Source organism: Silene latifolia, chromosome 1, assembly GCF_048544455.1.
Source record: "Silene latifolia isolate original U9 population chromosome 1, ASM4854445v1, whole genome shotgun sequence".
Lineage (NCBI taxonomy): Eukaryota > Viridiplantae > Streptophyta > Magnoliopsida > Caryophyllales > Caryophyllaceae > Silene > Silene latifolia.
Window position 1 is genome coordinate 9,460,526 of NC_133526.1, and position 25,066 is coordinate 9,485,591.

Sequence of the window (25,066 nt, forward strand, 5' to 3'; positions counted from 1 at the left end):
CGCCTCCTGACCTATATGGCTACCTCGATCGCCGCCCTTTCCCTTCCTGCCACAACCCTTAACCTTATTTTTTTAATAAACCTCAATTTCCTCAATTAATTAATCTATTTATATTGAAACAAATAAAATTAAAGTGTAATTAATAAAGTTAGAACAATTACTTGGTCAATATAAATTAAGATTAGTAATTGAGTAATTTGATGAACATTTGATTATTTTTAAGAGGAAGAAAATTTGTATTTTGTTTTTTAAATACAAGGGAAGTACAGAGATGTATAACAAAAAGTTAACGAAAGAGTAAAACTCGTAAATCAATTACGATTTACGAACTATAAAACCATCTCATACAAGAATTGAGGCTTCATAGACCCTATTCTTTTGGATTTAATTATTTAAGTTTAGTTTAACTCCATTCAATTTAGTTTAGTTCTTTTTAGTTAAATTCAATTTAACTTTATTGAGTTTAGTTAGATTTGTCAATTAATCCTCTCGTCACTTATTTTCGTTCCAAGAAAAAAAAACTATTTCGAAAATAAATAAAATAAACAACAATACCCCTCTCTCTTCGCAGAGTTCTCGTAATCCCGGCGGCGATCACCTCTCTCGTTGGACTCGCCGGGAAGTGACGTCATAGGCATCCGATTCCGCTTCTGACGTAAGGGATAAACGGTAACAATGTCGCGTCAAATTACAACGCCTCACTTTCACAAATCCAAAACCCTCGATAACAAATACGTAAGTCCAATTTTCTTGTTGAATTGCATTCAATTGAACTGCTACTTACTTTAATTCAGAGTACAATTGTGTTTGCTGAATTGCATTCATTGATTGATTTTTCTGCTGTGATCATCTTCTTCTACAATTAGTCTCACTCTAGACGGATATATCTGTCTAAAGTAAAAGACGGATCAAATTTGCTTAAAGTGGTGATATTTTTGGGTGGACATGCAACTTATTGCTTGTCTTATGTTTAAAATGAGTGGATATTTGTCCCGTCTATAACTATAGACGGATATCTCCCCGTCTATAATGAGAATTTGTGCTTCTGATGAGTGTAGCTACAAAATTTTCGGTTTTTGTTACGGTCACTGTATCAGTTGTTACGGTGTAATCTCGCTAAATGCAGCCAATATCGCCTCAAAATGTGCTAAAAGAACCTTCATGACTTCGTTGCGAATATTTAAAATAGTGATTTTGGTGACCTAGAATTTGTTTTGGTTTTAGCTTTGTGATCAGAAGACTATCATCTGATGATCTGATGAATACCTTGTGATTAGGTTCAGCATAGTGGATCTCAGTATAGTGTAGTTCTTTAGTGTGTTTTCCTAAAGGAGAGAGTTGCTTTGGTTCCGGTATTCAATAAAATCATTACATTATTCAAGTTCTCTAAAGTCTGTTGATTTAGGTAGATCACACTTTCCTGCCTAAATAAATCGGCACTGTTAGTTTTTTTGTATATTTGAAAGGCAATACGTTTTGATTAATGATAATTACTTGGGTTACATTAGTTTTCGTTGTTTTTTTTTTTCTGCTAATATGTTCATCGCGTGGAAATTTCCATGTTAGATGCTTGGTGATGAGATTGGCAAAGGTGCATATGGTCGAGTATACAAGGGTTTGGACTTAGAAAATGGAGATTTTGTAGCAATTAAGCAGGTTTCATTGGAGAATATTGCGCAGGAGGACCTTAACATTATTATGGTTTGTTTCTTGTTGCCATATTTCTTACAACATCGTATCATATTTGCTTTTAGAGTGTTACTTACCACGGAGGCTTTGTCTACTTAATTTTCTTTCCCCACTCTCTTCATCTCTCGAAAATTACAAGTGACCAAGCTTTCTTGGCGTATTGCTTTTTTGCTAATATAAAATAATAAAACTGAAGAGGATATTTCAGCTCTTTAGTCTTTACAAACAACAAATAACATTTCGTTCTTAAACTTTCAAAAAATTGTGTGGTAGCAATTTTTCTTGTGGTCTCTTTACATATAATTATGATTCTAGTTGGCTGCGGTGTCTGCTTAAGTGTATGACAATGCTGATAGATTTCACTTTGCGCTGTGGCTAAAGAGGCGAAAAAGAATATGTGTGGCGCTTCTAAGTTGGTGGTTGTTGAACTATAGCAATCTGTATTATGACTGAACAAATGTCTTGTAAAGAACTTTTGTCTTGCATGTGGTCACTCTTACGATAAGATCCATTACTTATAGGACTGACCTGTACTTTTATTTTATGTTATGATGTTTATCGCTTGGCTTGACGTATGGAATCCATTATCTCAGCAAGAGATTGATCTCCTCAAGGTACTCTTTCTATGCTTTCAGTCAAGTAATGACCTTGTGTAAAAATGTGAACGGAAAAGAAGTTTCCATTATATGTGGAGGGCCGGAGGCAGCCTTTTAGGCCTACACACTGCACGGATTCCTTGATGAGATAAACATTAACATAGTAATTTTTGAAAATATGAACATATCCTGGTGAGAGTCACATGGTGAGACTAAGGACTTGTTTGGATACAAAAATTGGAGGGAAAGGAAGGGGAGGGGGAAGGAGGGAAGAGAAGGGAAAGAGAAGGAAGGGAAGGGTAAGGAGAATGGGGAGAGGAGTTTTCCCTCCAAATCTTTCCTTTGTTGGAGGGAAAATAATCTGGTTTGGAGGGAAAATGCTCCCCTCCAAATACTCTAGCATATTGATCAGAGACTTAAGACGTTATCAGTTGACAGTGCATGAGTGCATGATGAGTCATTGATAAAACGTAGCTTTTCTTGCCATTGTCTTTTAGTAAATTGTTGGTGTGAGGTCATTCATGCAGTCTGAAACATAACTGCGTTTTGCAGAATCTCAACCACAAAAACATCGTAAAATATCTTGGATCCTTAAAGACCAGGAGCCACCTTCACATAATACTTGAGTAAGGGCCGCTGTTTGTTTGGCCTTTTTTTTTTTTGAGTAAAAATTCCAGTTAGCTTCTTTGTAGTAACTCAGCGATGTGGCCAATTCATGTTTCTGAAGGTACGTGGAAAATGGATCACTTGCAAATATCATCAAGCCAAACAAATTTGGGCCTTTTCCCGAACAACTAGTTGCTCATTACATTGCGCAGGTTTACTTTTACCTCACGTCATTCAGTATATGTCTTCATTTATATTCATATTCTTATCCATGCTGGTTTGGTATAGGTTTTAGAAGGTCTCGTATATCTCCATGAACAAGGAGTTATTCATCGTGACATCAAGGGTGCTAATATATTGACTACAAAAGAGGTATGTCTTTCTGCCATTTGATTTTATGTTTTATATATCAATTCTATTGATCCTCATAGTGGTTCCCTTGGCCTTTATCGAGGCATTTTGTGCTGCAGGACTCTCTCATTATTTTGTAGACAGTTCAGTAACATAAGAGTAGTACTTTTATGCTCTTTTTAAAACTATGACACCCTATTCAGTTTTCAAGGGTCTATGAGACCTTAAGTTTGGCCAGTAAATTTATAGTAGCTTACGTTGCTATATAAAATTTTCAAAGTTATTTCTGTGCCACAAGTGATTTAACTTTTCATATCAATGATTTTGTTCGAAATTTCCCCTTCACTTCACTGGGCTCGAGCACTTGAGCCCTAAGGTGCTTAAAGGGTGCTTTTAAATACAATTTACATAGTGATAGATTATCTGGTTCAGATCGCAATTTTTACCATGCTCATTTCTTTCAATTAGAAGCGTTACATTCTCTCTTGATCAGCTTGGAAGATGGATGATGATAATGACAATGTGCATTTTGGACTCCTGTGCCCTCCTCAACTATTTTAGCTAGAAAAGTAGTGCAAAAAACCCCTTACCTCGTCAGACAGTTTGTGTATTTTCAACACTGTCTTGTCAACAGTGTAGCAAGCCTTTTACATCCAACCCCCCTGTCCTGCCTTTGCTAGGAGCTTAGCATAAAAAGGTACATGGTGCACGGAGTGAAAGGTCTTGGCGCACCTACCATGCACACAAGGCACCATTTTTGCAAACAAATTTATATTTACAAAATAAAATATTGTGCAACAATACTATTGTTTATGGTAAAGAGGGCTAACATGCAACAAGTGAAAGATAATAGCATAGTAGAAGTATCAAACGAAGAAATATAGAATTTGAATAGGAATGTGCCTTGGTTTATGTTACTCTGACACTTCAATTAGGTCACATGTTGCGTGTCCGACACTTGAATTGTTTGACATGACTGTTTGTCACTTCATATTATTCAAAAAATAATGAAAACTTCGCGGAGAATAACCGTATCTGATCCTCTGGCATCGTGCCGTGTCAGGCACTTGCAGCCATGTCAGAGTAACATAGATCTCGAGGCTCGGTCTGTATTTTGTGTGCATGGTACACCTTAGGCGCCTTGAGGAATTTTGGCTAGTGTCTAACTGAATCTTGCGGCTAGGCGCAAACCTTTGAGGCACTTGGTAAAAAGTGACTGAAGCCAGGGTCGTAGCATAGTGGCTAGGCCCTTTCTTTAGGTTATGACGACCAGATTAATTACAAATTCCATGAATCTTCTCTGCAGAACTACTTGAAGACCAATATAGATGTAAAAGGTGTCTAGCTAGCTGGCTAATTGTACTAGGATACACAACTGGGTAGCATGTAACCTTTCTAATGCAAATTGCAGCCTTGCGTTTGAAAACTTAAAAAGTTCCTTCCTGTATGTAGCTGATGTTTGTGATCATGTTGTGCCTTTATCTGTTGTCTGCAATTGACTCCTCATGGTATAATTGTACTAGGCTCCACCACTGGGTAGCGTACTAATGTGTTACCTTTCTACCACCAATTGCATCCAGTGGATGGAGAATCATGCTACCCAGATTTTCAACTTCTGCTCAGAGTTCTGAAGTCATCATCTGTAGTTCTGTACCATTTTTAGAAGTTTGAAAACCTAAACTCTGCGATCTTTATGACTAATAGTTCTTGTATGCTGCTAATGTTTGCGATCATGTGGTGCCTTTATCTGTTGTTTGCACTTAGCTCCTGATGATATAATTATATATTTGCCTTTTTCAGAAAAATCTATGTTGTCTCTCTTGAATAGAATGTTCTCCACACTTTCTTCTGGGAGGTCGGGTCTTGCTCATTACGTGCCTAATTATTGATATACTTTCAGGGTTTAGTGAAACTTGCTGATTTTGGGGTTGCAACAAAATTGACGGAAGCAGATGTCAACACTCACTCTGTTGTTGGAACACCATACTGGATGGCTCCTGAGGTACTTTAATGATTTGAATTTGTTTCCTATGGTGCTAGTAACATTTTCTTGTGACATCTTTGACTCCTTTTTTTTGTTGTACATAGTAAGACAAAACTTAAGTGTTGATTCCCTGTAACAGAAGTTAATTGGTTTAGACCTGTGAAATGTACTGCCTTGCTTTAAAACTGTTTGAGTATGTTGCTTGTTCGCTTTCTGATTTCTGATCACTGCTAACTTAACTCTTGTGAACATGCATGGCCTTTGTTTTTGTTATGTTGTTGGAGTTTTCAAAATTTTCAGTTGCTGAATGTACATGGAACTTCTCAGGTAATTGAAATGTCAGGAGTGTGCGCTGCATCAGATATATGGAGTGTTGGCTGTACTGTAATTGAGCTTCTCACATGTGTACCGCCATATTACGACTTACAACCTATGCCAGCTCTCTTTCGTATCGTGCAGGTCTAGTCTCTACTTTTCTGATCAGTGAAATTAGAAACACCATGCCAATGAATCACTAGTGTGATGAAAATCTCCTTCAAGAGACTCGGAGAGCTAATTCAGTAGACTTACTTGTAGTGCTCAGGAGGCTGCCTTTTTCCGACCTTTTTTTAATTGTTTGTGATCATTAGTGCTTCCTTGTAGCACGTACAGTACAGATACATCACTGTACAATCTTAAAAGGTGGTGGATGAGAGAAGTGATAGTGGCAGTGATAGTGGCTTCCTTTTAGCACATACAGAGGATGATAAATTAGAGATTATGTGTAGTCATATCTTTTGATCGTTCAGTTAGGTGTTAGTCTGAAAGTGCTGGATCCTAAATCTTGATCTTTACTTACAGGATGAAAATCCTCCCATTCCTGATGGTCTTTCTGCTGATATGTCCGACTTTCTGCGCCTATGTTTTAAGAAGGTAATTTTGAAATGATGGTTCAATGTTATAAGATATATCAGGTGCCATCCTTGTTAACTGTCAGCCTTCTGACATATGATGTTGAGAATATTGCAAACTTGAGGGATTGAAAATGGATTTTCATAACATGTTTTTCATTCAGCAATTGCTTGGACTATGGCAAATTGATTTGGCTATCTTATAAGTCACAGATAGGTTCCATAGCCCCTAATACTCTTGATGGGTTTTAGTAATATCGTATGCATCCTATATCTTGGCATTTTAGGTTTTGTCAAAGTGAATATAGTGACAGGGTTACTCAAGAGTTCAAATTTGGCTTTTTAAAGTTGTATAGTTGGAGTCAAGTGCTGCAGTCTCAATGGCATTCGAATTTTCTCTCTTTCTAGATAAATCTCTAATGTGAACTTAAGAGCTTAAGCATTTTTTCCTCCTTTTGTACAGGTTCACCCTTTTGGTGTCTTTTTATACATGCGCCATCCCCTCGGTCAATATTTTATAGTATTACTTACTAGAAAAGAATATAGTGAAGAGGTCATGTTGTCGGCATTGTTATACTCTACAAATGGTGAACTTAGTATTATATTGCGGTTAGCCTTGAGCCGGTAACAAAATGTAGAAGCTATAGTTTTTTGGGTCTCCTTATATTTTTCCAGGCTTCCTGTTTTTTCCTTATTCTGGGGTAGTTAGAAATTATCTTCCTGAACTTTTAGAGATCGCAATTATGGATCCTTTGCTGTTTTCTTATTCCCGTTTTTCCCCTTTAAGAGAGCATTTACAGTTTTTAACTTGGTATTTGTCTATTTATCTCAAACACAATTGACATGTTAAGAGCATTTGACTAGAGTAGATTAATTTCACAGTGTTTCAATTGATTTCTTGGCTAACACTCAACACATATAGTCAGTCACGTAACTGAGATTTTGGAAGGGGAAAGGAAATATCTGTTTGTAACTTGTCATTGTCTCCTCACTTATTCTTCTCTTTCTGATAGTGACATTTTATTTCTTAATTTAGGATGCCAGACAGAGACCTGATGCCAAGATGCTGCTTTCTCATCCTTGGATACATAATTATAGGCGTACCTTGCATCCTCCTCTCCCTTCGAGTGATGCAGATAGGTACAGCTGCTGTGTGATAGTAGCACTTGTCTTTTAGACCATGTAGTTGTTTGTTTTCCTCTGAATTCAAATCTGCTTATGATTGATTATTTAATCCTTCAACATTATTTTACCGGACTTTTCTAATTTCAGTTGTTGAACATCACATTAGGTCTTCTCAAATTTTTCATAGTAGATTAAAGTTCTATTACATCTGGGTAATACCTTTTCTGCTCAAAGGGATATGACAACAACAATAAAAACAACATTATTCTAGTGTCTCAATGGCTCCCACAAATTTCGAGGTAAGGGGTGTCAGATGTACAGAACGTTACCTTTGTGTTAGCAACACAAAGAGGTTGTTTCGGAGTGACCCAAGATGAAACTGCATTGAGAATTGCATAAAATGATGCTACTTCACAATAAAAAGAAGTGTAGTCAGTTTAGTGGGTCATTTTCCTGTATTCCATAATAATCTAGAACCAAAGAATAACGAGTAGTTGGCTCCATTGGAAATGGAAACTTTATGCTCAAAGGAGATCATGAATAAAAAATAATGAATATGAGACTGTACTATTGAGTCTTGACTTGCTATTTCAAAGCAGATTATGTAACATGCTACCTGCTGCTAGAACGACGAATATCATGATTAAGGATTTGAGGAGTTTAAGGGCTTTTGTGGGTCTTTTTTTGGCTAGCTAATGTGTTCAAGTGTTTTCCCATGGTGGTTGGCCACTAGGTAAAACTCTATGGACTTATGGGGTGCATAAAAGTTTTTAGTGATCACATTTCTTACCACGGGGTTCTAATCAGATTTTTCAGCAAGATTGGAAGACAATTCAATAGTTAATACGGTTTTATTTTTTTACATCGTTGGTGACGTCATTATCGTTGGTGACCTTAATGGCCATGTGGGCTCAACGAGATGGTTTTGAGGGCGTTCATGGAGGTTTTTGAGGAGAGGAATGAAGCAGGGGGTGGTATATTGGATTTTGCGTTAGCATTATGACCTGGGTATAATGAACACTTGGTTTGAGAAGAGATACTCTCACCTAGTGATGTAGCACATAGTATTAAAGTAGGACGGGTGAAGTGGAAGAGTGCCATGGGATTTTTGTGTGATTGGGGTATACCTTATAAATTAAATGGTAAATTCTATCGCACGAACTGTATGTTGGGCGGTGAAACATGGTCACGTGCAGAAGACGGCTAATGGAAAATGCGTATGCTCCTGTGCATGTGTGTCTACACAAGGTGACAAGGAGAGATAGGTTGAGGAACGAGGTGGTCCGGGTAAGGTAGGAGTTGCGTCTATGGAGAATAAGATGTGGGAATACCGTTTAAGGTGGGTTTGACCATGTGAGCCGTAGATCACAGGAGGCCCCGATTAGGAAGTTTGAAAAATGGGGAAGAGAAAGACCATAACAAACACGGATTAGGGTGATTGAGAACTATGAATCTACTACCACTATTTTTTACATGTGCATTTTGCACTCTTTCTCCTTATCTGTATGATGAAGATATGTAGGAATCATATAACTATCTTTGTAGTAACATACTAGTTCATTTTTTGGATGTGCATTTTACACCTTTTTCTCTCTATCTGTATGACAAAGATGTGTAGGATCATATAACTAGCTTTATATTATCATAATAGTTCTGCTTCGCTTTATCATTCTAAAAAAGAGTGGCATAATTATATTCCTATAAGCAACCATATGCATTATTTAGAGATGATATTTGTGGTCTGGAAAACAATGTTCTGCACTCTTCCATTTGACTATCAATGTATTGGTAGTGCTTCAATGTTTTGTGGTCTTATTATGTTTTACTATACTCAAAAGAGAGTGTTGTCCTCTGTATTGTTGTAATATCTACACAATGGTCTATGGAGAGTCCTCTCTACCATCAGGTGTTAATGGTTTTACTGTTGCAGGAATACACAGGAAGATGCAGTGATGGTAGCGCAGATATCTAATGGGCATGAAATTGGCATGGTTGAAAACCACGCTTTGGATGGAGTAAGAAAAACTCTCTTGTTTTATAATACTTCTGAGTAATTAGAAGTTGCTGGTAGCTGTTTCAATGGATGAAATGTACTTTTTTTCATATTGGGTCTTTTGCAGAAAGCCCTTGGGATATACTTCAATTTTTTTTGTCCGTCTATTATTTTTCACCGGTTTCACTTCCATCGTATTTGTGTCAAATTTTACTTTGTTGGAGGATCCACATTATTAATAAATTTTGTGGGTGGTGATAAGCGTTGAATTAAAGCTTGAAGCCAACAAGGGTAAATATTGCTAAAAAGCTTAATGTTGTCGTGAAATTCTTGTTTTGCGATTTTGATTGATTCCATTCTATGCATATTAGGCCAATTAGGGTACTAATAAATTCTACTGTGTTCTTGTCCCTCATCTGTTGTTTGAGTGAACAATTATTGTCACTGCAGGCTGCCCTGAGAGAGACCTTTCCAAGTAATGATGGTGATAATAAATTTGATGATGTTGATCGTCAACCTAGCAGTAATCTATCTGAAGAAATAGCAGAAATGTCTGGAAACGTACCACCAGATCAGGTGCCGACGTTAAGTATTCATGATAAAGTATCTATTGAATCCACTTCTGCGGTTTCTTCCCAAACAGATGGTGTTCTCGCTTTATCTGAGCAGTTTTCTGAGTCAGGTCATAAGATGGATCATGATGAAGTGTTGGTGAATGGTGAGGCGGGATCTACAAAGCCTAAGGAAAAAGACGTGTCCGGAAAAATTGAAGGGAAATCAAGTGCAGTACATAAAGTAAACAGTTTATTTAGTTTTGGAGCAAGGAGTCACGACGAAAATATTCAAAAGGTAAGCTTGTTTTACAATCTCAATAATGTCTTAAACACCATTATGTCATTATTAACAGATAGTTTCTTGCTCTTAGAGTCTTAGACTGGTGCAGTGTTCAGCTTCTACTATTTTAGGGAAATGTTGATGGGCTCTTTTTGCACTCTATAATTCTTAAATAAGTAGAATGGTTTTTTTAATTCTTTTTTTCTTGATAAGATAAAATATTAATGAAGGCACCCCAAGGGGGTGACGCCCGTTTACGAAAGTTATCATAGAGATGGGCCCATCTAGAAAAATTCACGATAAGAAGAACGACCATATACAAAAAGATACCTTAAATGCGACGCCCATATGCATGATGAGAGATGAATAATTACGCTGTCGAACTATCATGCGTAATCTTATCTACAAAAAAAAACAAAAGACAAGTTTCGACTTTGATGAAGCATATGTTGTGCCTCCAAATGTATATTAGCTTCATAAAAGAATGAATTTGAACTCTTGATATGAAGGGCAACATCATCAAAAATATGACGGTTCTGTTCAATCTAAGTACACCACCAAATAGGCAAAGGAACCATCTTCCCAACTTCGGGAACCTAACCTTTTTTCATTCTCCTCTTCCAAGTAGAGAGTACATATTTTGTCTTTCGAGATAGACCCAATTCACTCTAAACAGAGACAATGATAAATTCCCCAAAGTCGTAACCCACGAGCACGAGAGAAGAAGTTGATCAATAGACTTAGAGCTGGCAAAAGTTGACCCGACCCGAGGAACCCGACCCGACCCGACCGAAACCCGACCCGACACAACCCGAAAATTGGGTGACCCGAAACCGATCCGACCCGATAACCGGTAACATCCTTATTTTTTCCAACCCGAACCCGTCCTGAACCGACCCGACCCGACCCGTGACCCGATATTGACTCAACCCGATAGATGACCCGATAATGAATTAGCTTAATAATGGTGTAAATAAGACCAAATTGACATTAATCTTAATTATTTTCACTTAAAATTACAATTAATATACCTACACGTTGTTTAAACATAAATTTACCCATCTAAAAATAAATACATAAGAGAAAATATATGCTTATAATCTGACCCGATACTGACCCGACCCGACTTGCCACCCGCTGATGACCCGACTCGAAGACGACTGACATGAACCGTAACCGACCCGACCCGTCGCTAACCCGTCACAACCCGAACCCGCTTTGACCCGACCCGTAACCGACCCGAGTGACCCGATTGCCACCTCTAATTATAGACTCTTCATGCTCACCACAAAGATAACATCGACTAGCAAGGCTAAAACTTCTTTTGAGCAAATATTCAGTAGGTATTTTCTTTTTGGTTACTGCTCAAGCAAAAAAAAAAAAAAAGCTTTAGTAGGAGTTACACTTCTAAATCTGCGTTGCTGGAAAGTCGTGAATTGTTCTAAAAGATGCAGAAACTTTTGACAGAGAAAGATCCCGCATGCTTCCAAATTATATGAGACCTTGGTTGCACATTTTTGACACAATAGAGCAACTCTAAAAGCTTCGACAAAAAAGTGCTCTTCTCAGTCATTCAGAAATCCAACAAGCAAAATATTCCAATGATGGTTGTTTTTCCATGAGACAACTTCTTCATCGTGGCTTTTTTTTGTGCAACAACAACAACATCAGAGCCTTAATCCCAAAATGATTTGGGGTCGGCTGACATGACCGTTCAAAATTCTCTTTGCTTATTTATGTTTCAGTCTTGTGATAGCCAGAGTTGGTGCAACTTATTGGCGACAAAGGGTGGTGTTAACATGGTGTGCAGGAGACGGAATCTCCCTTCTCTGTTTTCTGAGGAGCAACACTATTTTTCGTATTTATTTTCTTCTTATTTTGCTTTCCCGGTGAGCATATTTATCAGGGAAACATCTAATTCTCCCCTTAATTAAGCCAAATGTTGTGTGATGTCAAAAAATTTCCGTTCTCCCTATGCCTCTGTTTTATCGAAAATGCCCTTAATGCTATAAAGTATTCCACTGCCTACTGATTGTATAACCATCTTTCAAGGTGGCTAAAAAGGGCATTTCTGCTGTGAACGAACTTAGTAGGTTCAGTGACCCACCTGCCGATGCATCTTTGGATGATTTATTTCACCCTCTTAATAAAAACACTGAAGGCCGTGTTCCTGAAATGTCTGCGTCAACATCTAATTCAAATGTTAAACCAAATACTTTGGCACCTGAATCTGGAAAGAATGACCTAGCTACAAAGTTAAGGGCTGCTATTGCACAAAAACAGATGGAGAATGTGATGGGACAACCAGATGGAGGCAACTTACTTCGTGTTATGATACGTTCATTGGAAGAAGACGTGATAGATATAGATAGCGGTGTGGTATGTGCTGAGTGAATTTTGCATCTTTGCTATGGTAATTTTAGTTTATTTATTTATCTTTGAATCCATATCACAGGTTTTTGATGACAAGTTGCCTGGAGAAAACCTTTTTCCTCTTCAGGTACGTAACAATCTTTAGAGACTATAATCTTGTTTTGAAATCTATTCAGGTCATAGTACATATTGATTCCATGTTGCAGCGTGTGATTTCATGATCCTTGTCATGCTTCCCAGTAGTCGGTAGCCAGTCAATTTCTAAAGGTTTTGAAGGTTATTGTGTCTACAATTTGATCTATTATTGTAGCATTTATGGCGTGGGGTTAGATATTAGATATTAGTCTATGACGACCGACTGATACAAACAATCATATAATGAAAAACGGGGAAGTGGTGATTGACCCTCATAACTTTGTGCAATTGTGAAATTAACTCCCACAACTTTCAATTGGAGTAATTTGACCCCATAAGTTTCACATAAGGTGCAATCAAACCTAATACAAAATCTCACCAAAATATCATTATATACCTAACAGCTATACCAACATGTATACGTATAACATACTAAAATCATACGTATTGCATACTAAACCTATTTTTCTTACATAGGTATATAATCCGGTATGATTTTTTGAAAAAAAAACAATTAACAATTTTATGTGAATTATTTTGAAATGTTGAAAAATAAAAAATTTTGAATATTTTTTTACCCTTTTATTATATTTTTTTGTCATAAAATCTTTTATTCTGACTTCTGATTTTAACAGAACTACCTAACAAAAATATTTTACTATTGAAATTTTTTAACAAAAATTGTAAAAAAAGTTCTACTTTATATAAAAATAATAAATTGTTTGATTTTCGTAAAAAAATTTAATTTTTTTAATCTAATTTATGCTATTTTTTTGATTAATTTTTTTAAACTTTTTTTTTTAACGTATTTTTATAAAAAAACATAACCATTTTTAGTTGTGTGGTATGATAAATTGAATTTCTCGTGAGATTTTGATAAAAGGGTTTAATTTCACTTATTATGTAAGTTATGGGGCTTAATCACTACAATTGAAAGTTGTGGGGGTTAATTTCACAATTGCACAAAGTTATGGGGGTCAATCACCACTTCCCCGAAAAACGGTGGACTTAATTGCCAATATAGTCTTTGTGTAAGGTAGAATATTCATCAAACGACACCAAGGACTGACGATAGTTCGCCAATATAATCAATTTTTTTTTTACAAAGAACGGCTTTATAGTAGATAGTAAAATTAAATCAGAATGACGAAGCATACCTGTCAGTTCATTCTTCAGCCATGGAAGTGACAAACAGGTGAATTCTTTAAATAGAGTTCGTACGTGAGGACAAACTACTTTTGCTAAACCATCATGGTCTTTGAAATATTTGTTTGGATCCAATATTATATCTAAGCAATCACACACACATCATCATTGATCCTATTAACCTCTCCAAATATCTTGACCTCTTCGGAAGCATCGTCTTTCGGGGACAAGGCTAGACCTCGTGCTCGTTAAAAAATTCATGGAAAATTTGATTTAATTGGAAGATTCTTATTAGAGTCTAGTCTCGGTCCATTACAACAACAAAAAAAACAGTGATAGGGGCTAATTCAAGGCATCCTAATTTTTTTTTTTAAGAAGTTAGTGATATCATTCATTAAGGACACCAATGTGGTGAATCTGGTGATCCCCATATACAAAGAGACACCATGGGGTGACACCCATATACAAACTGTGAGCTAAGTGGTTATGCTCTCAAGCTGTCATGAGTAATGTAATCTATAAAAAGAAAGTGTTAATCCAAGTGGAGAATTTGGCCGTAGCTGGGTTTGAACTCAAAGTTCAAAAATGGATTGTAGACGGATGAAATTGGTGATCGTCGAATAAGGAATCAGAGTGGTCGAGTACGATCCTGAAATCTAAAAAGAGCCAATCAAGAAAAGCACAATCAGTAGTTCAGCTAATTCCCCTGCATTTACTGGTTTCATAAAAAAAATCTACCAAAGTTGGTTGGTGTGAGTGGTAAGGTCTCTCATCTCTTAAACAAGTGGTCAGGGGGTCGATTCCTGACTCTTGCGAATGAAAAAACCAAACTTGGGAGGGGTCTACCCATGAAGTTGCCTTCAGTACCCCGATGGAGAGAGGATACTCCTGGTCAACACCAAAAAAAATAAAAAAAATTCTAGTGTTGCTATTAGTTACTCAAATTAAGAGGTAAAGGTAAAAGTATCTTTCTGTGTTCCTCTATTTACCGGGTTTCTATGGCTATGGTTAAGATCCTTTGATGCATGAGCATAGTAACACTTTGCCGTGGTATGTCAATTACTCTACTGAAAGGCCTTGCTCGGTGAGTGGGGATTACTGCTTAGCAGCATGCCAAAGCAATATTTCTGCTAAGCCAACAGCTAACAATATCGCATTTTTATTTACTTTCCTGCTACCTTTTCCGACCTACATATTAACTCCAGTTTACTCTACTCTACTATCTTAGTGTTGCCTTAGTTCTTGGTAAATGTCCTTAGTGAAGTGTAACTCACTAACTCATAAGCCTATTATACTTATGTTACACTGATTTCTCTTTGATTGAATTACTGAAATAATTATCAACTTCTATGATTGGTAGGCTGTTGAGTTCAGTCGCTTAGTTGGGTCTCTGCGACCAGAGGAACCAGAGGATGTGATTGTCAATTCGTGTCAGAAACTCATAGCATTTTTTCATCAACGTCCAGAGCAGAAAATTGTTTTTGTCACTCAGTATGGCTTACTTCCTCTTATGGAATTGCTTGAAGTGCCTAGACCTCGGGTGTGTAGATTTTTATTATGTAGTTGTTGGCTTAGAAATTACCTCATCCAGATCTAACTTAACCAATACTAACTTATAATGCTTTTGCACTTTTCATGGGACAGGTTATATGCTCAGTCCTACGAATGATAAATCAGATTATCAAAGATAACACTGATTTCCAGGAGAATGCTTGTCTTGTTGGATTGGTAAGTGCCTCCTTGTTTTGGCATTGAACTTATACTTTCAACGAATTTAATACTTAAAAAAGTAGTTACAGGACGGCATGGGTATGGTTATATTTGCATGCGTTAAGTTACAATTCCTACTGGGTGGATGTCGAGCTTGCAAAATCTTACTTGAGAAAGCCCACCTGAACTGCCTGTAACACAGCACTATTGAACATGAAATTTGGTGAACACCCGAGGGTAAACAAATAGTAGATACAACCTTATTTGTCCCATTCAAACCCAAACTGAATGCGGCCTGAGGTGACCTGTGACTCAATAATGACCGGATCTGAGCTGATTGTTGATCCGACATGAAATAACTTGATGATGATTCAAATGAGATCAATATGAACATTTTACATAATATTAACTTAGAAACTAATTAATTCTGCATGACGATGACCAATTTACAAATCCAAACTTGAACTGAGACGATAATAACCTGACTTGCTAATAATCTTGATAATAACTTACTAATAATGGGCGAACCAAACTCGATTTGATCCAAAAGAATAATTGGTCCGAAGAGAACCTGGTAAAACCCACGCGTAGGAAAGCATTTGTTTTCCTTTTTCCTACTGTAGGACTTTCTTTCTTTAGCCTACCTATCAGACAATAAACTAAGGCTTTGACGACTGTGTCACTGCTGTCTGATTCACTCACCTAAATGTATTTTAAATCGTGGATATGCATGTATTTTAATAAGACCTGACACAATATAAAATATGCTAAGATAATGTTTGGGGACATTGATTTTATTTAAAATGCTACATATGAAATTTGTATTTTTAAATGTGAAATTCGAATTCAATTTACGTTGTTTGATAAAATCAAAAATCAAAAATTATAAATTCCCAATTGAATTTTATTGTTTGGGATAATATAGAATTCTGATTTCCAAATCTACATTTTGTGTGCCAAATCATTCAATCTTGGAGCATTATCCAACAGTTTATTTCTTCCAGAATCCAGAATTAATTTGCTTGGTTTGGTTAAAAATCCATTGAAAACATCATATCGAAATCTTCGCATGATGCATTTAGTCCCAAACGTAAGTAATTAGGTATGATTGATCCAATCTTTGATGTATGTGCTTATAACATCCTAATCTCAGATTGTGCCATCATAATTTCGTCGTGTTCAATGAAGGGAAGTTTTGACAAGCTGTTGGAGGAAGATGGTAATGTGGTTTTAGTAGTGAAGGGGAGAGGCTGTTGGAGAAGGCAGCAGTGTAGAGAGATATTTGGGATTTGGAAATGAAAGGAGTAGAGGTCGTATTCACGTATTGGGCTGAAATGCATTAGGTTCAGCTTTGGATCATATCCAAAATATTTTCAAATTCAAATATTCTGATTTGTCAAATGACGGATTTCTGTGGAATCTTGATTGCTAAATGAGACCTAGACCATAACCCAATTGTTAGTATTTGAAGATTTTTATTACCAGAGTGCTGGATTTTTGTTTGGCATTTTTTTTTTATCTTATCCAATATTCTCATTTTGCATCGATCTGTGGCCAGTTTAGTTTTTTTCCACGTTTCCATTTTGTACCGCAGATACCTGTTGTGATGAGCTTTGCAGTCCCTGACCGTCCTCGGGAAGTTCGTATGGAAGCTGCTTATTTCCTTCAGCAGCTCTGTCAGTCAAGGTCAAGTTTTTTTACCTTTATTTTGTTTATAAGCTATGCACTTTTGAGTGGGTACTTTAGACCTTTTCAATGGCCTTGCTCCCTAGAAGGATGAAATATGTATCAGTAACGGGGAAGGGTGAGAGATGTGTTGGATTTTGCAGACGGATCAATCAACTCAAGCTTTTAGTTATCCTATCTAGCTTTGGGATACTTGGGTCTAATGTCAAGCCAAGCCATTTTATATTGGACCTCAGCTGTATTGGAGTAATTGAAGTAGGTGTCTTTGTAGGCCCAAATTGACTTTCTACGAGCATGTTACATTGTTACCTACATTGGTTAATCTGTATTGCAGATCGACCGTCAGCCATGCTACTTCTACAGAAGTGTCAAAGTTCAAACCCTTCAGTAGACCTCATCGATTTTTTCTTTTCCCCATGGAGAACGTAAGCATAATCTTGTGCAATCGGAGTCTCTGATCAATCAACGTGAAAATCAGTGTATTGTAAATACGTGTTAACGGGCTAGTCCTTCCTTAAAATCTTCAAAAAAAACTTGCTAGCAAACAAGTCTTTGTTTGGATAGAAGGAGTTGAAGGGAAAGGTAGTGGGACAAAATCCCTTGTTTGCTTAGCTAATGTGGTTGGAGGAAAATGAAGGGGAAGGGAAACAGAAAGATTCATTTTCCCTCCTGCAAGTCTGATTTAAATCTCTCCAGCCTAGGAAAGATTAGTGTGACTATATAGTATATGCGTATTATTTTGGTATACTTTTGTGATCTACACTTATACATGAATCAGTTACTTCATAATAGACTATGCACTTAGTCCCCTGGAGTACAGTAGCTACCGTTGTCTTATGTATCACGTGGCTGTGATGTGCTGGCATGTTCTTTCCTTTCAGTTACAATTGTTTCTGCAATTCTCAATTTTGCGTGCTACTGTAGAACACCCGTTTAGTATTTATCCTACCTGCTTAGTATTATACCCTAACAACGATGTTTGTGTCTCTTCTTGCAGTTCGCTAACGTTGCAAATGTTCATTGCTTGCCGTGGAATACCGGTTCTGGTTGGCTTTCTGGAGGCTGATTATGCGAAATACAGGCAAGATCACCGGTTTACATATTGTGAATACTAGAAATATGCATTCGACAGCCTGGGGTAGGTGGCTAGGTAAGCAACTTCCTTCATCATGGGGGAAGTTGAATTCCCAAATCTCATGAATTGTAGTAATTCATGTATTTTAGGGAAGGTAACCAAAAGACTCCTGAGTCACTGAGATGAAAAGACTCCTGAGTCACTGAGTCAGACCCTGGATCTGAAGCTATGTTTGATCCTGGTTTAGTGTTTGTCAATCAAATTTCTTTTTGTCGCTGCATGTGAGTGTCCCACATTGCTTGGAGAAGAGACTTTGTATCATTTTGTAAACCAAGGGGGCTACTCCTTCTATTGTCAATTGGTTTTAGGATGGAACCTCTCTTGTGTTTGTCAAGTGGTCCATCTTTCCTCCGTTCGGGTAAGGCCCGGTCCCATTTGCATGTACTAACGGTTGGGTACTATTGTTCATTTCAGCTTGCTATAATGATTTTGTTTGCCGGTTTTGAGATATATATTATAATACAACTTGCCTTTTTACTTCATCTAAGAAAGGCTGCTTATTTCCAGGGATATGGTTCATTTGGCTATAGATGGCATGTGGCAGGTGTTCAAACTTCAGAGATCAACCCCAAGAAATGACTTCTGTCGAATTGCTGCTAAAAATGGGATTCTACTAAGGCTTACCAACACACTTTATAGTTTGAATGAAGCTACTCGCCTTGCTTCTGTAACTGCTGGTGGTGGAGTTTTAGCAGATGGTTCTGTTCAGCAGCCACGTTCCGGTCAACTGGATCCTAGCCACCCTGTTTTCAGCCCAAGTGAAGCACTTCATTTGGGATCAGATCAGGTTGATTTTAGGGGGAGACTTAGTTGGGCTGATCAGTCTTCAATTACTGGTAGGTAGAGAACAATTGTTCCATTTCTCCAATTCAAGCAGCACGCATCTTAAAAAGCAATATTTTCTAGTTGATGCAGATAAGCCTCAGTCAAGCCATACAAGTAATACAACTGCTGAATCTGCAGCTACTTCTAGATCGACTGACCCAACGGACAAATTTGTGAATGTGGTAAAGGAGGCCGCTCGAGCTGAAATAGATAAACGAATTGCTGATTCCACCCGTAGAATTTCTACAGATAGGCCACGAAAATCTGCTGAAGGTGCTTCAAATGTGCTTCCGGGTGTTGTTTCGCCTCAACAGGCACAAGTTCGTCCTCTTCTTAGCTTGCTAGAGATGGAACCTCCTTCCCGGCATTTCTCTGGTCAACTAGATGTTCGCAATTTCACAGGAATTGAGAGACATGAGAGTGTAGTGCCTTTGTTGCATACGTCAAATGATAAAAAAGTAAATGGTGAATTTGATTTCCTGATGGCAGAGTTTGCAGGTAATTCTCCATCTGTTGGTGACTGTTTGCACATGTGACCCTTGTTTTTGTGTTCAGCGGGGAAGGATGTTTGGTCAGTAGATTAGGGCAGAACCTTTAATTGGCTATATGTTTGACTTCTACATTAACAGGGGGGGGAGCTGGAGTTTTGAAAAATCCTTTTGTCGCATCAAATTACCGAATACCAGAACTTGGCGATGGAAGGATCCGAAGACCATATTTGTCACATGGTACATACCAAATCAGTCATGATTCAATACTTTATTTGGTCTATTTTCTAGCAGTCTACTCAAATTATGGTAGCTGGTAGTGACCTAGTTGTTTGTGTAGTTTCCGTCTTCTTGCACTCTGCTTGCTCACATTGAGGTCCTTTATTATATTTGTGTAGATCCTATCTTCCTATAAATCCCCCACAACACTTCTTGCTCAAATAGTAGTCTTCTATTGTGGGCCCACTGTGCGTTCCAATTGACCAATTGTATCAATGCACCATCATACTTTGCATAGAAGGTTTTCGAAATGGCTAATGGGCCTTAGGGGTGCATGAAGCCCTTAGGTGCAGAGATATGTGTGTGTATTAATTAATCTGAAAGACTGAAACTGATAATAGTCGAGCCTCTTCAACTTTCTGCAGATAAATACATCTTCTATGTATATAACTACTTTATATTGAAATATTGAATAGATGCAAGAAGTTAACCTCTGTCTCACTTCTAGTGACTGTTAGTCTCTTTGAGATCAATCATGTGTTTGTCTAGGATATGCAACTCTTTTCCTTTTGAGACTTTTAAGCATACTTATCATATTTGTCTGATATACCTAATGATGGAATATCTTGTTTCCTTTTCACTGAGCTCTCCATCCAATACATATTACATAGTGAAGGAAATGTGGGAAATGTGGGGAAATGTGGGGAAGTCTCTTTGAGATCAATCATGTGTTTGTCTTATTTGCCCAACTCCTTGGCTAAATGCTTATTTTGCTGCCAATCAGTGGGCGTTTTTACATTGTTGGCAATAATGATATGTTCACTACACCGATTATTTCTAAAACGGAGTAGTAATTAGCAGTTCTTACACTTTTAGTTAGTTAACTATATCAAAACATGAAACTTGTCACAAAAATAGACGTGTTTGCGACTCAATATCGTGTCGTATCTGGCACTTGTAGCCAAGTTGAAGTGACATAGGTTTTCAACCACTAGTGTTGGATTAAAATTGAATATTCCATGCAGAGGTCTCTGGACGTGGAAAAGAAAATGGAAATTCTGAAACTCCAAGGTTGTCACAGAAAACAGCAATCAAGAAGCTGGGATCATTACCTGCTAACGACGGAGCTACCTCTACATCTGGCGTTGCGTCACAGACACCATCTGGTGTACTCTCTGGTTCAGGTGTTTTAAATGCTAGGGCAGGGAGTGCAGCGTCATCAGGGCTGCTTTCACATATGGTCTCATCTCTGAATGCTGATGTTTCTAGAGAGTATCTTGAAAAGGTGGCAGAGCTCCTTCTTGAGTTTGCCCTAGCAGATACAACTGTCAAGTCCTATATGTGTAGTCAAAGTTTGCTTACCCGTCTATTTCATATGTTCCACAGGGTGGAACCTCCTATTCTCTTGAAGGTACTTGATGTTTATTATTTTCTCTGTTCATTTTATTTGTGTACCTTTTAGATGCTAGGGCATTGGGATTGCCTAGATTTTGTTGGAACTTTTGAGGTTTTAATGGTTTTACTTGGTGTTGCAGTTGCTGAAGTGCATCAACCATTTGTCAACTGACCCTAACTGTCTCGAGAATCTTCAGAGGGCAGAGGCAATTAAACATCTTATCCCTAACCTTGAGCTGAAAGAAGGGCCTCTGATTTCACAAATTCATCATGAGGTAAGAGGCAAATGTTTGTATAATCAATTTTTAAATCTCTCTTTCGGAGTTGTGCATCTGTCATCATTCTCCTGATAAGCCTGCCATTAGTGAGGGCAAGGTTACATAACTTTTGATGCTTTTGTGGAACAATATTGGATTGAAAGTTTGGATTCTTGTCTACTTTGTTGGGAGATGAGATTTACAAATCACTGAGTAATTAGACGTTTATATGAAATGGAACAACAGATATATAATACTCCTTACAAAAATATCCGTGGAGAGTGTATGCTATGCTTGACATGTTGTAAACTTGTACTCATTATGACAAGGTGTAGTTTCGTGGATATTTCGTTTATGAGAAGGCTTTCTGGATTTTGATAGAATGCTTCTGCTAAATAAATTGTGTGCCTCTACCAATGGAAAATTCTGAATAAAATTGGTTAGCAAGTTGGGAATTAAACTCTTCTTTTTACACTCCCTCCTAAGTCTCAGCACCAACTCTTCCAGACTGCTCCTTTAAAATGATGCGTTTGTAGTGATTTGTTTTGATCTTTCGACTTTTCTTTTTTTTAACGTTTCTGACTAGTTTTTTTTCCTCTTAAGGTCCTCAATTCGCTGTTCAACCTCTGTAAAATAAATAAGAGACGACAAGAACAAGCAGCAGAAAATGGAATTATCCCACATCTGATGAATTTCATCATGGTAGATTCTCCTTTGAAACAATATGCATTGCCTTTGTTGTGTGACATGGCACATGCATCACGTAATTCAAGGGAGCAGTTACGAGCCCATGGTGGATTGGATGTATATCTGAGCTTGCTTGATGATGAACTTTGGTCTGTGACAGCATTAGATTCCATTGCAGTTTGTCTTGCACATGACAATGACAGCCGGAAAGTTGAACAAGCGTTGCTTAAGAAGGACGCAGTTCAGAAGTTGGTTAAGTTTTTCGAAAATTGCCCCGACCAATATTTTGTGCACATTTTGGAGCCTTTTTTGAAAATTATCACGTAAGCTTCTTTTCTTCGGGGTGCATAATGCGTGCGTTTATTTATATTGTAGCATCTTCATGAATGACTTGCGAGACTGTATGCGCGCGCTTCTTACAAATCGCTGCATTTTTCATTACGTTTCATTCCCAAGCACCCTTTTGTGCTTTCAAACACGGTATCGTTGCCTACGTTTGACCGCCATACCTCACCATGAGAAGGAGCCTTTGCAGGGTACTAGCGTAATATTGTTGTCGTTAGCATCTATGTGAACAGTGTATGGTGTCTCTCAACTTAGATGTCCATGTCCCTAATTAAATTCTGAATTTAGTTCATAGTCAACATGACCTCGAAGCCTCAAGACCTCTTGCCTATGGTAGGTCAGGAGGTAGGATTTATACAACCATAGACACATTATTTAATTTAATTAGGTACAAAATTAAGCAGCCTTTTAGTGCTTAGGGTTTGAAGTAGTGTGTAGGTTTAGTTGTTTTGTTTCATCACCCATTCACCCCTGCTGACTTTGTGTAAATTCTTATAAGTCTATTTCCATCACTAATGCAGGAAATCACCCCGAATAAACACAACTTTAGCTGTCAACGGATTAACTCCATTGCTCATTGCGAAGCTGGATCATCGGGATGCTATAGCTCGGCTAAATTTGCTGAAGTTAATTAAGGTTAGAAACATCAACTTCTATGTGCCCGTGAATTATTTGCTATTGCTTTGGGATCGCCTTTTTATGTACATGTATGCAAGTGAGGTGGGAAATACAATACTCGCTCTACCACGCAAAACAAGTCTAGAAAGGATATGTTAACTACAAGGGCAGACTAAATTGAAATGTGTAGGATATAAGTACTATATGCTCAATCAGTTTTATGTTTTATCCGTAATCTGTATTACTGTTATGAACTTATGATATGTGCTGGCTTTTAAGCTATAGAATTGGCCATTTAGCCTATTGGAATTTTTTTCTTATGTTTCGTCATGGGAAAGGATACATGTGGATTTTTAGTATTTGATGGTTTTTTGACATATTTTAGTGTTTTTATTTAATTTAAAATTTATTTATTTGTTCTTCTCCCCTTTATTTCATTTTTTTACCAACCATTTTCTTATATTTTTTTTACTTGGTTTACTTTTAAGGCATTCCGGATCCCTAATTCTATTTCGGTTTTCAAAATCCTTTTAATATTTTCTCTCGATTTAAATTTTAAGTTTTTTATAAAAGAAACCCCGAATTCGATTTTAAAACCTTTAAGTTTACCTTGACCTTGCATTACATTTTTGCTCTCCCTTTTGTTTTTCATTTTACCTTTTCTATTCGCATTTTGAGTTGTGCGTTCACCCATTGACGGTTCTAAAGGATGATTCATGTCAGCCGACCCCAAATCATTTTGGGATTAAGGCTCTGATGTTGTTGTTGTTGTTGTTCGTCATGGGTAATAGCTGTGATAGGTACTCCCTCCATTCGCTCATTTATTTACCTAAACGTGAAACATGTAATAGCTGTCTTAAGGTGTCGTAGTCATTTGTTTACCTTTTCATTTTGTATGAACGTGAAACATATAAATTACAAGCCTACCCTTACATATCTTTGTAGTTTTACTCCACCTGCCCACCACTTCACCACTGTTGATAACCCTAACGGCCCGACCAACCTCTGGCACTGGACCACTGTAGAAAGTAATACCACCACCGGGGTAATTGGAGCTAATAGAATTGGCCCAATAGGGGTAAACGAGTAGGTTAGGTAATTGGAGCAGTTAAAAAGTGATTTTGATAGATCAACTAACAAAACAAGTTAATGGAGACAATCAATAAGGTCCTAGTGTAGACTATTGTGTAGAGTTAAGGGGTACAACATAGAATTTTCCTTGTAATTTTTGGTCATCAGTGGCCTTGCTGCTACTTTTAATTACTGAACATGAGGGCAAAAGAGTATTTGTTGGCCAAATCCAATGCCGACAAATTTACACCTGGAAGGACGGAGTATCATGTATAATTTTTTTTTTTTACCATTTGACCTTTGTGGCTCACTTTATTATTTTTCACCAATTTTATCTCCCCTTCTCGTTTATGTAAAAAAAAACGGTTATTTAGCGATTAGTTAGATGCTGACTTTTGAATCTGATGATATTAATGTATCTACTAGGCTGTGTATGAGCATCATCCTCGGCCGAAACAATTGATAGTGGAAAATGATCTGCCACAAAAGCTCCAGAATCTAATAGAAGAGCGTAGAGATGGACAGCGATCCGCCGCCTCCGGCGGCGGCGGCCAGGTCTTGGTTAAACAAATGGCTACTTCCTTGCTAAAGGCTCTCCATATCAACACAGTGCTGTAATTATTTAACCTTGTTTCCTACATCTCTTTTTTTACCGCTCAATTGGTAGGTTTATTTATGAGTGTAATGCTCTTTCAAAACTAGCCTTGTGCTTTTGTATATACCCAAGCTTGGAAGTCGAATGTTCTTGTCTTTGCTTGTGAGTTGTAACAGCCTTTGGTGCCGACAAATATGATTCGTGTGTGTTGTGCTGTAAGCCGAGATTGTGCAATTGTGTATACCATCAACCCCCTGAGAAAAAAGAACCTGAAATAGTTTAGCACCTTGTTTTAGCACGTAAATATCCAAAT

At 37.5% G+C, this 25,066-nt stretch overlaps 1 protein-coding gene across 3 annotated transcripts; it reads left to right on the forward strand.

Annotated features, from left to right (window-relative positions):
• Positions 1 to 471: 471 nt before the first annotated feature.
• On the forward strand, positions 472 to 24,946 carry LOC141597279 (MAP3K epsilon protein kinase 1-like). Of its 3 annotated transcripts, none has more exons than XM_074417680.1 (25): positions 472 to 735; positions 1,567 to 1,701; positions 2,283 to 2,303; positions 2,838 to 2,911; positions 3,013 to 3,103; positions 3,180 to 3,263; positions 5,143 to 5,244; positions 5,554 to 5,685; positions 6,067 to 6,138; positions 7,153 to 7,256; positions 9,172 to 9,256; positions 9,685 to 10,083; positions 12,121 to 12,447; positions 12,524 to 12,568; positions 15,083 to 15,262; positions 15,367 to 15,450; positions 17,027 to 17,118; positions 18,116 to 18,199; positions 18,761 to 19,089; positions 19,169 to 19,576; positions 20,811 to 21,196; positions 21,321 to 21,455; positions 22,041 to 22,447; positions 22,991 to 23,105; positions 24,585 to 24,946. In XM_074417680.1, the coding sequence occupies exons 1-25, from the start codon at positions 676 to 678 to the stop codon at positions 24,774 to 24,776; spliced, it is 4,143 nt and encodes a 1,380-aa protein (XP_074273781.1). In that variant the 5' UTR covers positions 472 to 675; the 3' UTR covers positions 24,777 to 24,946. The 3 variants fall into 3 exon arrangements, with proteins under 3 accessions (XP_074273781.1, XP_074273773.1, XP_074273788.1); XM_074417672.1 differs by having other exon boundaries at positions 477 to 735; positions 19,160 to 19,576; XM_074417687.1 differs by lacking the exon at positions 12,121 to 12,447 and having other exon boundaries at positions 524 to 735; positions 19,160 to 19,576.
• The last annotated feature ends 120 nt before the right edge of the window (positions 24,947 to 25,066 follow it).

What these genes read in the sequence shown, in the direction of transcription:
- LOC141597279 (XM_074417672.1), top strand. Translation starts at nt 676, where the DNA reads ATGTCGCGTCAAATTACAACGCCTCACTTTCACAAATCCAAAACCCTC. An exon ending in CACCTTCACATAATACTTGA is followed by an intron (nt 2,912 to 3,012) that starts GTAAGGGCCGCT and finishes ATGTTTCTGAAG; the next exon opens with GTACGTGGAAAATGGATCAC. An exon ending in ATGCTTGTCTTGTTGGATTG is followed by an intron (nt 15,451 to 17,026) that starts GTAAGTGCCTCC and finishes TTTGTACCGCAG; the next exon opens with ATACCTGTTGTGATGAGCTT.